The 13,654-nt window shown below is 38.9% G+C and overlaps 1 protein-coding gene across 1 annotated transcript in view; it reads right to left on the bottom strand.

Annotated features, from left to right (window-relative positions):
- The window catches only part of SCAMP1 (secretory carrier membrane protein 1), a 45,518-nt gene that overhangs the window by 28,892 nt on the left and 2,972 nt on the right, over window positions 1-13,654 (bottom strand). Inside the window, exon 2 of the mRNA XM_082301185.1 lies at window positions 2,470-2,547. Within this exon, the coding sequence (XP_082157311.1) occupies window positions 2,470-2,547 (78 nt within the window). The remainder of the gene's footprint in view (window positions 1-2,469; window positions 2,548-13,654) is intronic.

The following is a 13,654-nucleotide window of genomic DNA, read 5'->3' as shown; positions in this document are numbered from 1 at the left end:
ACTGCATCCAGCTCTTAAGTAGATTTTGGGGGAAGCAGGTAACAGTAGCCAAGGGCTAATCTGAGCAATGCACCCACCTAACCATAGTGCTACTAAAGATCTGACTCAAGCCAAGTTTGGAAGAAACTAACTTCTGTAATCGGTATGTAAATATGACCATAAGTCAATCATCTTACTTCATAAACAGTGCACAGCCCACGGCCCCTTGAGCTCTCTCACACAGCAATGGGCTGCACACCAGGACCTCCCCTTAAGTAGGGACACCCCTCAGGGTTACTCCTTGAGGTTGAGAAATTCCTTGCCACAACAGATTTTCAGTAATTGACACTAAACTTTGAAATCTTAGCTAAGTGATAGAAAGGATTGATGGTGCTTATATAGTCCCTTAGATGTATATCATTGACGAAATCTGGGACTAAGTCTGTATCCACACATACCAAAATCCCCCTCAGGAAGGAGTCCAGAATGCAACAGAGCCCTTTCTGAACCTCATGACTAAACAGGAGGGCCTTCCTGACAGCTTTTTCTGACCATGTCCTCTAGGCAGTAATCAAATGTACCTCACCATTGAATCTTGTTAAACCACTTTACTATCAAACTTTGCATCAGCTATTGTCAGAGACTGAAATATTATATTTTATCACTTAAACATTTTCTTAAAAGACTTTTAAAACTGTATTACAAAAGCTGCAGAGAAGACTACCATACCCTGAATGGGGCCCTGACTGAGGCCTGACACTGCTCGCTGATGAAGATAAGGTAAAGTAACAACTCAGGGCCGGGGACATTGACGGAGCACAGGCTTAACACCTCCAACATGAGGACCACAGCCCCAGGGCTATCAGCTGCCAGGCTCCCACAGACCCTCGAACCAAGGGGTGGAGGGAGGAGAGGCTTTGGGTATCTTGGAAAAGTCTGTGGTCAGAGACACAGTAAATGCCCATTCTCCAAGTGTGCAGAGCCCAGCTGAGGGGTCCTCACTGGGGGGGAAGCTTATCCACAGCAGGAGGGGGTGCCATGGCCCATCACAGGGGTCCCCCTCAAAGGGGTCCCCAGACCCTGCACCAGAGCACCAGAGATGATGCAACAGACCCTCAGTGTTGCAAGGGGCAGTGTCAAGCTGGCCCCTGTAAGAGAATCACATGGGCGTTCCCACCTGGCCCAAAGTGTATATTAATCCACAGAATTCTGCCCTCTTCGGCGTGTGGCAGTGTGTTGTGTGGTGGTGTGGTGTGCTGTGGCGGCGTGTGGTGTGGCAGCATGTAGCGGTGTGGTCACAGCGGCAACGGGGACCCTCACCACGAGCAGAGCAGATGGAGGGGAGCAACGAGACGTCGCTGGGACCCTCAGATGGGTGATCTGCTTCCACCTAACCCCTGTCACCTCTCCCTGTTCCCCCACCCCTCCCACACACTTTTTTTTTTCTATTTCTTTCTCTCTTTTCTCTTCCCTTCTCTTTGCCTCTCTACTATTAAATAAAATACATCCATTTTTTGGCATCAACATCTAACCTCATTTGGTTTTAATCTCGTTTCTGGGGATATTTTGAACCTTCTAAGTTCTTTCCGGTTTATGCACAGAGACTTAGCTTGCTTTGCTTTTCTGGGTCTAAACCAGATTGCAACAGCTATGCAACTTTGTTAAAATGCTGGTTTATGTCAATGAACATAGAGCTCCTTCTCTCTCACGACTTAATTGTGTCGCTCCATCCATGGCATTGCAAATACTCAAATACGAATACTCCCTAACAGTACTACCAGATTCATCATTAAAAATAACACTGCATTTTAAAAATGCAGTATTTGAATGTTTATAAATTGTATTGACAGAAAATAACCAGCCACACATTTTGCTCATCTTGCACAAGATCTTCACTATCAAAAGCAGCCAGTGAAAAATGCAGTTACAGTAGGAATTTAGTATCCCATTTCTTGTGTTCCTCGCCACAACAGAAAAGCACAAGGTATGTTGAAATCATACAAATCAGAAACATAAAACATATTTATTTGACATAAATTTTTCCTTTCACTACTGCACCACTATTCAAAGCCTGTAGACTGTTATGGAAACACCATGTTTCCTCAATTCTGAGCAACATTTTCATTAAGTGAAACAGAAATCAAAATCAAAACCCTGATGGGGAAGTGTGCCACACTCATAAGCTTCAAAGCCAGTGAAAAGCAGAAAACTGTAAGGACAGACTATCAGTAGGCTTATTAACAGGGAAAAAACTCAGTTCTGTTTTGGTCCCCTTTCAGAAGGCCACTCTTCCTTAACAAATCAAAGCTCTCTTAAATCAGCCGTGCTAATGCATCCTCCAAAAACCTAATGGAACTATCTATTCTTACGCATCTTCCACCACCCGTATCTAGCCCATCATACATTTTACAACATCAGTCCCAACTGTGAAAATAAAACCTCACAAACTAAAAAAGATTAACAGCATGATTAAGAAATAAATGTGCTTACTGTTCTTGAATCAGAGAACGGATTGTACTCATCAAGCCCTGGAGGAACATTTCTTGTCACTTGTGTAACAGAAGGATCCTAGAAGCGGAAACAGTTGCGTAAATTTATGCACATGTATATAATCAAAAAGTCAACACCCATACCATTTTATCATACAAACTCAGATTTTCTTTCAAAGTAAAAAAGGTCTGTTTTCACTAAAGAAGTCTGTAAACATCCACCTCATTATCTGCAAAATAACTTAATTTCATTCTGAGCTTCTTAAAAACATAGATTAACGCAATATAACAGAAACCACATCTGTCATTTACTTGATTTATAAGGAAAAAAGTTCTCATCAAAGAAGGGAAAAAAACTCTAACCTGCTATGCTGTCCACTGGACTCCATGCCTAGACACTCAAAAAGCATAACAGAAGAAAAGAGCTTTCTCTAACCCTTGGATTTCCCTATCCAGAAGTACATCCGACCTCATCAAGAACAGAAAAAACATTTCATAAAAATGAAGCTGAAGAAATGGAGTCCCAAAATGCCAAAAGCACTTCTGATCTAGCTTCTACCTGAATTAGTAAAGTTAAGGGAAAAGTTTATTTTCTTCTTTAATTAACGATACAGCAAGAAAGACTGCTTGAAATTTAGCTTCAGAAACTATTTCAGGAATGAAATACTTCTCTGTGCTAGAGACAGGCAGGTTTTGTTCTGCAGAAGAGCAGAAGTGCCCACCAAAATGGACCATACCACCTTAGCTTGAAAAAAACCTGTACTTATTCCATGTGATGGCTGGTTCCACCACATTGTTTCTGTGCCTTAAAGTTTTTGCATCTTCAGAATATACCAATGGACAAAAGGAAGGCTTTCTCGAAAATTAATAAATCCATTTATTCAATACTGCTAGTTACATTTATAGTTACATGAATGTACAAATGTACAGTATTTTATACATACATCAAATACAAGAGAGCTATAAATATACTATTTACATATTTTGTAACAGTTATGTTTAGATATACATATTTTCTTATTTCCAACAGCCAAGTTCAACATTAGAAAACAAACCAGAGTTGATAAAGACTGAGAAGAAAATAAGTGTATACATTTATATATGTATTTACATTCATATTTCCTTTCAAGACAGATACATTTAAAACTTTACACAGGATGCAAAGAATAACAAGAAGGGGTTCTACAGGTATGTTAAGCAGAAAAGGAAGGTCAAAGAAGTTCACCCTCTGATAATGCAGCCGGTAACAATGGCAAACTGGTAACAATGAAGGAGGAGAAGGCTGAGGTACTCAATATTTTTGCCTCAGTCTTCAAAGGCAGCCTCTCTTCCCATACCTCTGAAGTGGATGGACAACAGGAGGAGAACCGGGAGAACAAAGTACTACCCACTGTGAGAGAAGATTAGGTTCTTGACCAGCTGAGGAACCTGAATTCACCAAAGTCTGTGGGACCTGACAAGATGCACCTGAGAGTCCTGAGAGAACTGGCTGATGTAGTTGCCAATCCACTCTCCATGACATTTGAAAAGTTATGGCACTCAGGGCAAGTCACAGGCGACTGGAAAATAGAAAACATGGTATCCATCTTTAAGAAGGGTAGAAAGGAGAACCCTGAGAACTACTGGCCTGTCAGCCTCACCTCTGTGCCTAGGAGATGATGGAACAGATCCTCCTGGAGGCTGTGCTAAGGCATGTGGGGGACAGGAAGTGATTCAAGACATCAGTGACAAGTGTCTCTCAAGGATCTGTATTGGGACCAGTGTTATTTAATATCTTCATTAATAACATAGACAGATTGAGTGCACCCTCAGTGAATTTGCAAATGACCCCAAGCTGAGTGGTGCAGTTGACAGAGCTGAAGGATGGGATGTCATCCAGAGGCATGTGGACAAGCTCTAGGAGGGAGCCCATGGGAATCTTAATGAGGTTCAACAAGGCCAAGTGCAAGGTGCTGCACCTGGGTCAGAGCAACCCTGGTATCAACACAGGCTGGGGGATGGACAGCTCAGAGCAGCCCTGCCCAGAAGGACTCGGGGGTGCTGGTGGGTGAGAGGCTGGACATGACCCAGCCATGGGCACTCACAGCCCAGAGAGCCAAACGTGTCCTGGGCTGCATCCAAAGCAGCGCGGCCAGCAGGGCCAGGGAGGGGATTCTGCCCCTCTGCTCTGCTCTGCTGAGACCCCACCTGCAGTGCTGCATCCAGCTCTGGGGTCCCAGCACAGGAAGGACATGGAGATGTTGGAGCGAGTCCAGAGGAGGCCAACCAGAGGATCAGAGGGATGGAGCATCTCTCCTATGAAGACAGGCTGAGAGAATTGGATTTTTTCAGCCTGGAAAACAGAAGGCTTAAGAATGACCTAATTGTGGCCTTCCAGTACCTGAAGGGGCCTACAAGAAAGATGGAGAGAGACTTTTTACAAGAGCATGCAATGACAGGACAAGGGGTGTGGATTCAAACTGAAAGAGAGTAGGTTTAGGTTAGATATTAGGAAGGAATTCCTTACTGTGAGGGTGGTGAGACACTGGAACAGGTTGCCCAAGGAAGTTGTGGATATCCCATCCCTGGAAATGTTCAAGGCCAGGCTGGACGGAGCTCTGGGCAACCTGGTCTAGTGGAAGGTGTCCCTGCCTATGGCAGGGGGGACAGAACTAGATAATCTTTAAGGTCCCTTCCAACCCAAGCTGTTCTATGATTCTATTGCATAAATATCAAGATTTTTTAAAAATACAGTAAGTGACTTAATCTACATTTAAGTAAATACACAAATTATTAAGCTAAATTTTAAAAAAACCAAATTTAAACACAAAATCTGCCTTCTTAGAATCAGCATCTATTATGGCATTAGGTTAGTCTTGTTAGCAGAAGCTTTATCTGCTGATGCAGGAAGACAACTTTCTTCATGGCTGCAGTCAACTTATTTACAGCTAGAAAAAAGCAGGTTAGAACACCTATCAGCTCTAAAATCCTAAGGGACAGAGCAAATGAGAACAACTCTGTTTTTCCCAATAGCTAGCCACAAAATTATTCATTAGAGGCAATTTTAAAAGTTTGCTATAAAAAAGCTTAAGAAAAATCATTGCATCAAAAATTAATTATATGTTGCATATTTAAAACAAATTCACGTACATAAGCATACTTAAAACAACACCCTTCTGGTCACAAAACACTTTTTGTTAAAGCTTACATTTAGTTGCAAAGCAGTATTTTAATGGTCACTGAACAAGAATCACCCTTTCTAAAAATGTATACAAAACAATGTTAAATGCAATTCAACATCAGCTTTCCTATATTTGACTCACACTTTAATTAGGAATTTCAAAAAAGCCATGCTGGTGACAGTCTCCCTCACAAGTTGGCGGTAGTTACCATCCTAGACTCGATACATTGTTACAACTAAAGTATCATCAGGTCTTGCATAAACTGGCAAACTAATTCCTTGTTACCATTTTCTTTGGTTAAATGGCTATCACAAAATACCGTGCAGCTGAGGGACAAAAAAAAAGGAAAGCATGGTCTGGTGAGCATGTTTCTTGTCAAAATTCAACGAAAAATTACTTGAATGTTGAATAGAAAAGTACATAAAAAATAAGGGAATCATTAAATATATCATTTGAATTACACATTGGTTTACTAGATTCATCAGTACAAGATCAAAAAAGATGAAGTTAAAACAAAGTTAATACAAATAAGACAATTTCATAATTCAATATCCAAAATAGTAGAAAGCTGTATACAGCTGAAAACTTTTATCTTATTGTGGTGTGTATATTGTAGCCAGCAGCAAAGCCCCCAAACTGGTTGCTCACTCACTGCTCTCTGCAGTGGGATGAGGGAGAGAACTAAAAAGGAAAAAACAAATAAAACTTGTGGTTGTTAAGAAAAAATACAGTTTAAAGGTGGGAGGGAAGAGGGGAAGGTAGAAGCAAAAAAAAAAAGGCAACAAAACCCCGCAAGTCATGCAAAGACAATTGCTCACCACCTCCCACCAACAGACACATGCCCATTCCGTTTCTGAGCAATGGTTGCTCCGAACAGACCCCCCACTACCACCACCACCAGCACTGCTGCCAAGCACAATGTTACACAGCATGCAAGATCCCCCTGGTCAGCTGGGGTCAGCAGTCCTGCCCCTGTCCCCTCCCAGCCCCTTGCCCAAGTCTATTCCCTGAGGAAGCAAGAGTGTGAAACAAAGGTGGTCTTGGTGCTGCGCAAGCACTGCACAGCAATGTGCAAGCACACTGGTGCCTTCCCAGCACTGCTTTTGTTACAAATCTGAAACACAGCAAGATAAGGACTGCTACGAAAAAAATTAACTCCATCCTAGTCAGACCTAGTACACTTATTCCAGTCTTTACATGTTAATGTCAATTAGCAGAGCATAAAGCACTTTGTTCATGCTTTCAGTATGATACCCCTCTCAAAAATGTTCTCATATAATTCCCTTTTTTAAACAGAAATGTTCAAGTATAGACACATAAGCAACTTGTGATCACTTACCATCAGCCACACAGTGAAACAGCAGGTCTAATTATTATTACTCGAATAGCACTTAGCATTTTAGGTTGAATTAGCTGCTTAAAAAGTGTATTTCAACACTGAAGTTGTGTTTGAAGAGTGCACTACTAACCAAATAACTCAGCCCAATTGTGCTTGCAGACAATAAATTCAATTACTTGAATAACTACAGTATCAGACTCATAAGACCCACTGAACAGTAGCCGTTTCTGAAATGCATGAAACAGTGGTCAAATTCAGAAGAGCAATCTATATTCAGAAATATATTCAGAAGAGCAATCTACATTCAGAAATATATAAACAGTTTCTAATAAATAGTAAGTATCTGATGAAAGAAAGCCTTTTTTTCCTCAAAGTGTTTCAGAGAAGACCAGGGCCAAAAATCTCCTCAGATCTCTTCGTACATCTACTGTGACATTCTAACACTCAAAATGAAAAGAAACATATGCTGAGACAACCAAGGGTAATAGAGCAACAGTCTTAGCACTCAAAAGTAAGTTGAACACTTAAACACACACAGTGACTAAAGCAAGAAGCCCTCTATCTGAAGTCCATTCCCATTTTGCATTAACAATTGCTACACCTTTGCCAAATACTACTATTGTTTGCTAAAGTAGCAGCAGCTCTAAAAAAAACCTGAATGACCCAGAGGACATTCAATAACAGTGCTATTCAAGTAAAGTTTCATTACTTAGTAAAGAAAGAAAATTACAATTGTATTGAAATACACAAATTGAACACCACCACTGGAAGTAGCACTCAAATTCTGTACTCAGAAAACCTGAATTACACAGTTTGGACTACAGCAGAAGTTTGTGACACAGAAAGACTCAAAATAAACCAGTCATCACTGGAAAAGAGGAAATCTCACAGCTGAAGGAGGCAAATACCAGCCTAGAAATTTGCATCTCTCCTATAACTCATTCATTGCTAGAACTATCCTCAGCTCTTCACAGTCAGGGTGCCCACGTGTAGGTGCTATACTAATTGTTCTGAACACCTACAGTGCACAAATGACTGATGCCAACAGGAGCTACACTTCGTATTTCAAAAGACTACTTACAATATTTCTGAAGAGATTAGACCTCACATCCCACAAAACACAAAGAATTGTTTTGAATCATTTACCTTATACTCATTGCATCTCATTTTAAAAATGGAGCAAATGCCAACTCATCTAAACACAGTGAGGAAAACTGTGAAGCACTCATACTCACTACTGCAGAATAAAAAAACACATTAAATTTAAAAATTGTTCAGGGTTTGAATAATGAATACAAATAATAAATGTTGTGCAGGACGACATACTCAGAAGAAGTGGCATTTAAATGAATGCTATCAAATTTCTGTGTTGCATGACATGCATATTCTAATGGTTAAAAACAGTAAAAACCAATATTCCACAGGAATAAGTGAATCTGTGCTGTAGTAATTTATTTTCCATATCTGATATTCCACTCAGCCTTATCCCACCTAAACTCCTGCCAGTTCAAACCTGGAGCTTCTGACCTTTTTACTTAATTATTAGTCATACAACCACAGAACAGAATTAAAAACAGACTATTTTTCATATCCAGCCACTGTAGCTATTGGTGCATTTAAGCCACACACAATCATTTCAGATGACATTTTCAAGATCTGAAATAGTCTAGGAGACTGAAGTTTTAAGAAAGTAGCAAAATTTAAGTTAGTCATTTTCCATCTAAATCTTTCATTTTACCTGCTTCTTGCAGTCTTTCTCCTATAATGTCCATCTCAAAAGCAAATATTAAGCACACTTTTTTTAATCCCTACAAGATAGGTTCAAGCAGCAACCTACTTTTTATGCCAAAAATGGAAAAGTCAGGAAAAACATCCCAACAAACAGTAACACAAACTAACAAAACACACGCAGAACAAACAACACATTTATATTTCACATTCGTAAGGGCACCTACAGAAGTACTGAAAACATCTTCTGTGCCAAACTAACAAATTATGCTCACATCACTCAGATAAAATTAACTGAATACCCAGTTATCACAGAGGGTGTACAAACACAATTAACTACAAACGAGAATGTTTAAAACAGAGCAGAATAATCCATTCTATGTGAGCTTCTACAGCTATTTAAAAAATAAAACTGTTGTCTAGGAGACCAAAACTAGTCATCAGCTACCAGTTCCACTAACACAGAAGACACTAGCAAATTAAAGAGTGAAGTAAATACATCTGTAACAATGCTTGGTATTACTGTTCACTGGATATGGGTCCAGAATTGTTCCACCATCAGTAAAATACTTTGATAGAATACATAATCTGGTAATAATCCGAAAAAGACCATCAGCTAAGTTTACATTTTTAGTTGTGATTTTGATTTCTTTACAGTGAAGAGAATATAGTGAACTAGGAATCAGCCCCTCCAAACTGTCATTCATACTGCGGAAAAAACTTTTCACTTAGTGGGATACCCTCTCTTCTACCAAGAAGACAAAAGCATTTCCTGCACAGAACATTTTTTCAGTTTAGTCCCAAGGACCAGCCGGGAAGTAAAAGCAGTATTTTATTGCAGAGGTCAGGAAATGGGGCTTATAAACACTAAACACTGATTTGGATAGAGATTATAATGTTTTTACAACACATCAGCAATTGAAAACAATTTCAAATAATTCACTTAAGCTAAACAGAACAAAAAAAAATAGTAGGAATGAGGAACAGGGAAATATGCATAAAATACATTTAAAAGGAAAAGAACAGGAGGAACAAAGGTAACGACTAAGAATAGGATAGTAAGATAAATTTTTAATCCTCACTGACAAGGGCAAGAATGAAAGACAAGTATCTTCCAAGAATTGGATACCAGGAGTATTGTACATCAAAAGAACACAATAATCATGCTGATTAGAAAAAAGCATAAAACTAAAATGCTCTGCTTAAATGTGACGATTTTTCTTTTTTTTTCTTTTTGCCTTTTTTTTTTTTTAATTTACACAGAATTCATAGGCCAGTGCCAAATATCTGAGGAAGCAGACAGAAGTATACCTCGTTAAAAAAAGATTAAAGAGAAACAATATACTATGAACATCAAAATGAATTTTAAAAGAAGAGAACTAATTATTTTTAGTGAATGAAATAAAAAGAAGTAAACATGGATAACACTTCATCAGTTACACATCTCCCTAAGTACAGCTAAGAGACAAATAAGCTACAGAAGAAGACTGTAGAAATCTTAATTTTTTACCTTAGCTCTATGTTAACAATGATCTTTCAATGCCTAGAATAGTTGCAAACCAAGAAAACAGTTCTCCTCAACACAAAAGCTCCTAAAATATAGTATCGTTATATTAATTCACTGTATCAATCCTATAACCTCCCTCATCAGTCACTGGCTATCCTTTAGTTCTGTCACCCTACAATTTTTCTCTTTTATTTCAAGATTCCCACACGTAAGCTTTATGCAGCCTACTGCTTCACCAGTCACTGACATCAACCAGTCTTCACTTTGAAACTTCTTTGGCATTTACTGTTTCATAACCCCACCTTCACCTAGCTGTACATTTTTTCTTTTGTGTTTTGTGCTGGAAGGAAGCTCCCAGAAAGCAAAAAGAGGCATGACCCAACCACTCCCAACTACTCAATATTCTCAGTAAAGGTGTCATTCCTTTAAAGTCTGACTGTATTACAGAAACCAGAGGTCTACCAAGACTGGATTCAGACCGGCGAATCCATGAAGGGGAAAATCATGGGATTAGCTCCACAAATCTAACAAAATCAATCCTGACCAACTAGGATTTCTTACCCCACCACTTGAACCAAAAGGCTTTGGTTTTCTAGATGAATAGGATATTTTTTTTCCATTTCCAGCTAAGTTCTCCACTGATTACTGTAACTTATTCCCTATACCCAATTCATAACAGCCTTTTTCTAAATAGGAGCAAAATAATAGCACACGCTGTTCATCCTGAAGTTTTGTGGATTTTCATTTTGGCGGTGGGAGGAGGTTATAGTAACAGTAACTGTTGTACTTCCTGCTCTCTGTGGAGTACTCCCTAAGATAACACCACTGGGTCAGAAAATTAAGCAAAAACACAACACAAAATGCCTGAAACTACTGGTCTGACATTTTTGATTTCTTGACCAAAGAGAAAATTATCCAACACACTTTTCATAAACAGGTTCTGGAGTGTTTCTCAGTCCCACAAGACCCACACATTGAATAAATGAACATTGAATAAACATTTATAAAAAATTATTTCTGGACTTAAAATAATAAAAAAATAAAAATATCCTAGTAGCCGCAAAACAGTTCTTTCATAATTCCAAGTTTTTCAAGTTTAACATATTGATCACTTACCAGCCATTTTCCTATCCCGTCATTAAATGATGTTCAAATAGTTTTCATTCCCACTCTGCCAGAACACAATTATTAAACTGAATAATGCAGAAGTAGCCCACTGGGATTTCTTATACTTGGCTTTTGAGTGGTGCCTGTTATCTGTCACATCCATCACATGAAAGCAGTGCTGTGAAGGGTTCTAAGCTACTGAGAAAGACAAGGTCCCCACCTCTGAAACGTAAAAGAACTTCAGAGGCTGACAAGGTCAAATTTGTCCTAAAGTTTGCACCAGCCTCATCTTGCAATGAAGTACTGGATGCCTAAGAAATTACCACCTCCATCTCACAGCTGTTCTCAAATTGTTCTCCTTTCCCAGCTCTGATATGTGTGTTATGTTCCTCTTTGCACAGTATACACTGCAATAAAAACACTATGCAATATGTGCTAACACTTCAGTGAAAATCTAGGGAGAAAAACACAATTATAACAGATACTGAATAACGACTACAACACTTTGCAGTTTTAATAGATTATAGTACAGTTACAGCACTGGTGAAGTGTCCTCTTGAAAGCCAACTACCATGCAGAACAGCTAAAGGACAACCCACTACCACAATGTTCAGCATTAAATTATGCAAGATTTAGGGGAGTTAGTAATTTTTGAAGACATGAAGGGAAACCAGCTAGTAGAAGTCAGAAAAAATATCAGTATTTTATGTCCTTTACTAACTTTAGGACAGACAACTTAAATGAGTATATTTTATAGTCAGATACAAGAATTAAAACACAGTTATGCACATAGGCATGAGACAAAACTTCTTCATTCTAAAGCTACACAAACACTTTATATAATAAAGTGTCCCAATCCTTAAAAAAAAAAAAAAAAAAAAAAAATCAGGACTTATCTTTCTTCCTGTAAGTTTCTATCACTTTAGCTTCACTTCAGCAACCAAGGTATAAATTGTATAGATTCTGCTGCCATAGAAGGTAACAGTCATTTGCACCATTGCTTTCAGTATCAAACATCCACGTTGTATTTCCCACCAAACCAGAGAGAAGATTAATTTATGGTCATATGAGTCAAGATTAAGTGTAATACCCAATTTATAATTGGAATTACTTCTGCACTTAGCTCTAGTGACTCAAGTAATCCTGTGACCTCAGTGGGAGCAATTCAGTGCCATTTTTAGGTATCTTAGAGCATCTCAGCAATCCAAACAAGAATGTCAGTCATAACAGAACTATGTAAGATATGTCTTTTTGGAGCAACAACTCAAACGTAACCGCAGTTTGGATACCTAATCCCACTCAAAGAAACTACTCAAATGCTTAGCATTACACACATTTGAGGTTTTCTTTGATTGTGCACTCCCACACAAAAACTGACCCAGAAAAAAATCTTCCTATCTCATACTGGTTAGGCTTTTCCTTGAAGGTCACCATTCACATTTGAACAGAAATGTACCTTAGTTTTCAGGCCTATCATAATTTCTATAGTGCCAGATACATGCATCTGCTCGGAGCAAGCATATCAGATGAACTGGCCCAATAGACTTCATCACACAACTCAGTCTTTGTCATTCTCATTCTACAGCAACCAAAAAATAACTGTTTCATGTTTCAATAACTAACAGTCAGTTTTCAAACCTTCTGCTGCCTATCAGCCAAGATTCAAAGGTCTATAAAATTCACAGTTCTACTTAAAAAAACTTCTCTGAGTAGTAGGATTGTTCACTTATAAAAGAAAAAAAAAATCAAACCAAGAACACAGAACCAACAATTTTTATTGTAGATGAACTGCTGATTGTTTCAGAGTAAATGATACTTACACTGAATTTTGAGACTGCTATTTCAGAACCTTTGTAACTGTATCACCTCCCTAGACAGAAGACTACAACTATCAACTATCCTATGACATCAAAAAAAAAAAAAAAAAAAAACAAACCACAAAGTGACAGCTACATTAGAAATGTGCCTTTGTTTTGTCATACAAAATTTATTTCATGCTGCTTTAGCCTATTCAAGATAAACTGTCAGGATCCTGAAGGTTCCCAAACACCTTCTAAGTGGTCAGACCCCACTCCTTACTAACACCTCACCTGGTCATCAGAGCACTGTTGGCTGACCCTGTTTACTTTCACTGGACATGATCCTGATTCTGACTTGGCTTTCTAATTTGGGCTCACATCTGTCTCCTCTCTATAGACTTGCCCAGCACCGAATGCAGTTACCATTACCACATCTGTGCTGCTCACCCTTTTTGGGTGCTGTGGGACTGCACCATTTGTAAGTGAGAACTTGACAAAGTGTGAATTCACGCTCACAGGCTATGACAAGTGCTTCTTAGTAAACG

This window comes from Coloeus monedula (assembly GCF_965178545.1).
Source record: "Coloeus monedula genome assembly, chromosome: Z".
NCBI classification, from domain to species: Eukaryota; Metazoa; Chordata; class Aves; order Passeriformes; family Corvidae; genus Coloeus; species Coloeus monedula.
The sequence above is the reverse complement of the archived record's forward strand: the minus strand, read 5'-3'. Positions and strand labels throughout refer to the sequence as shown.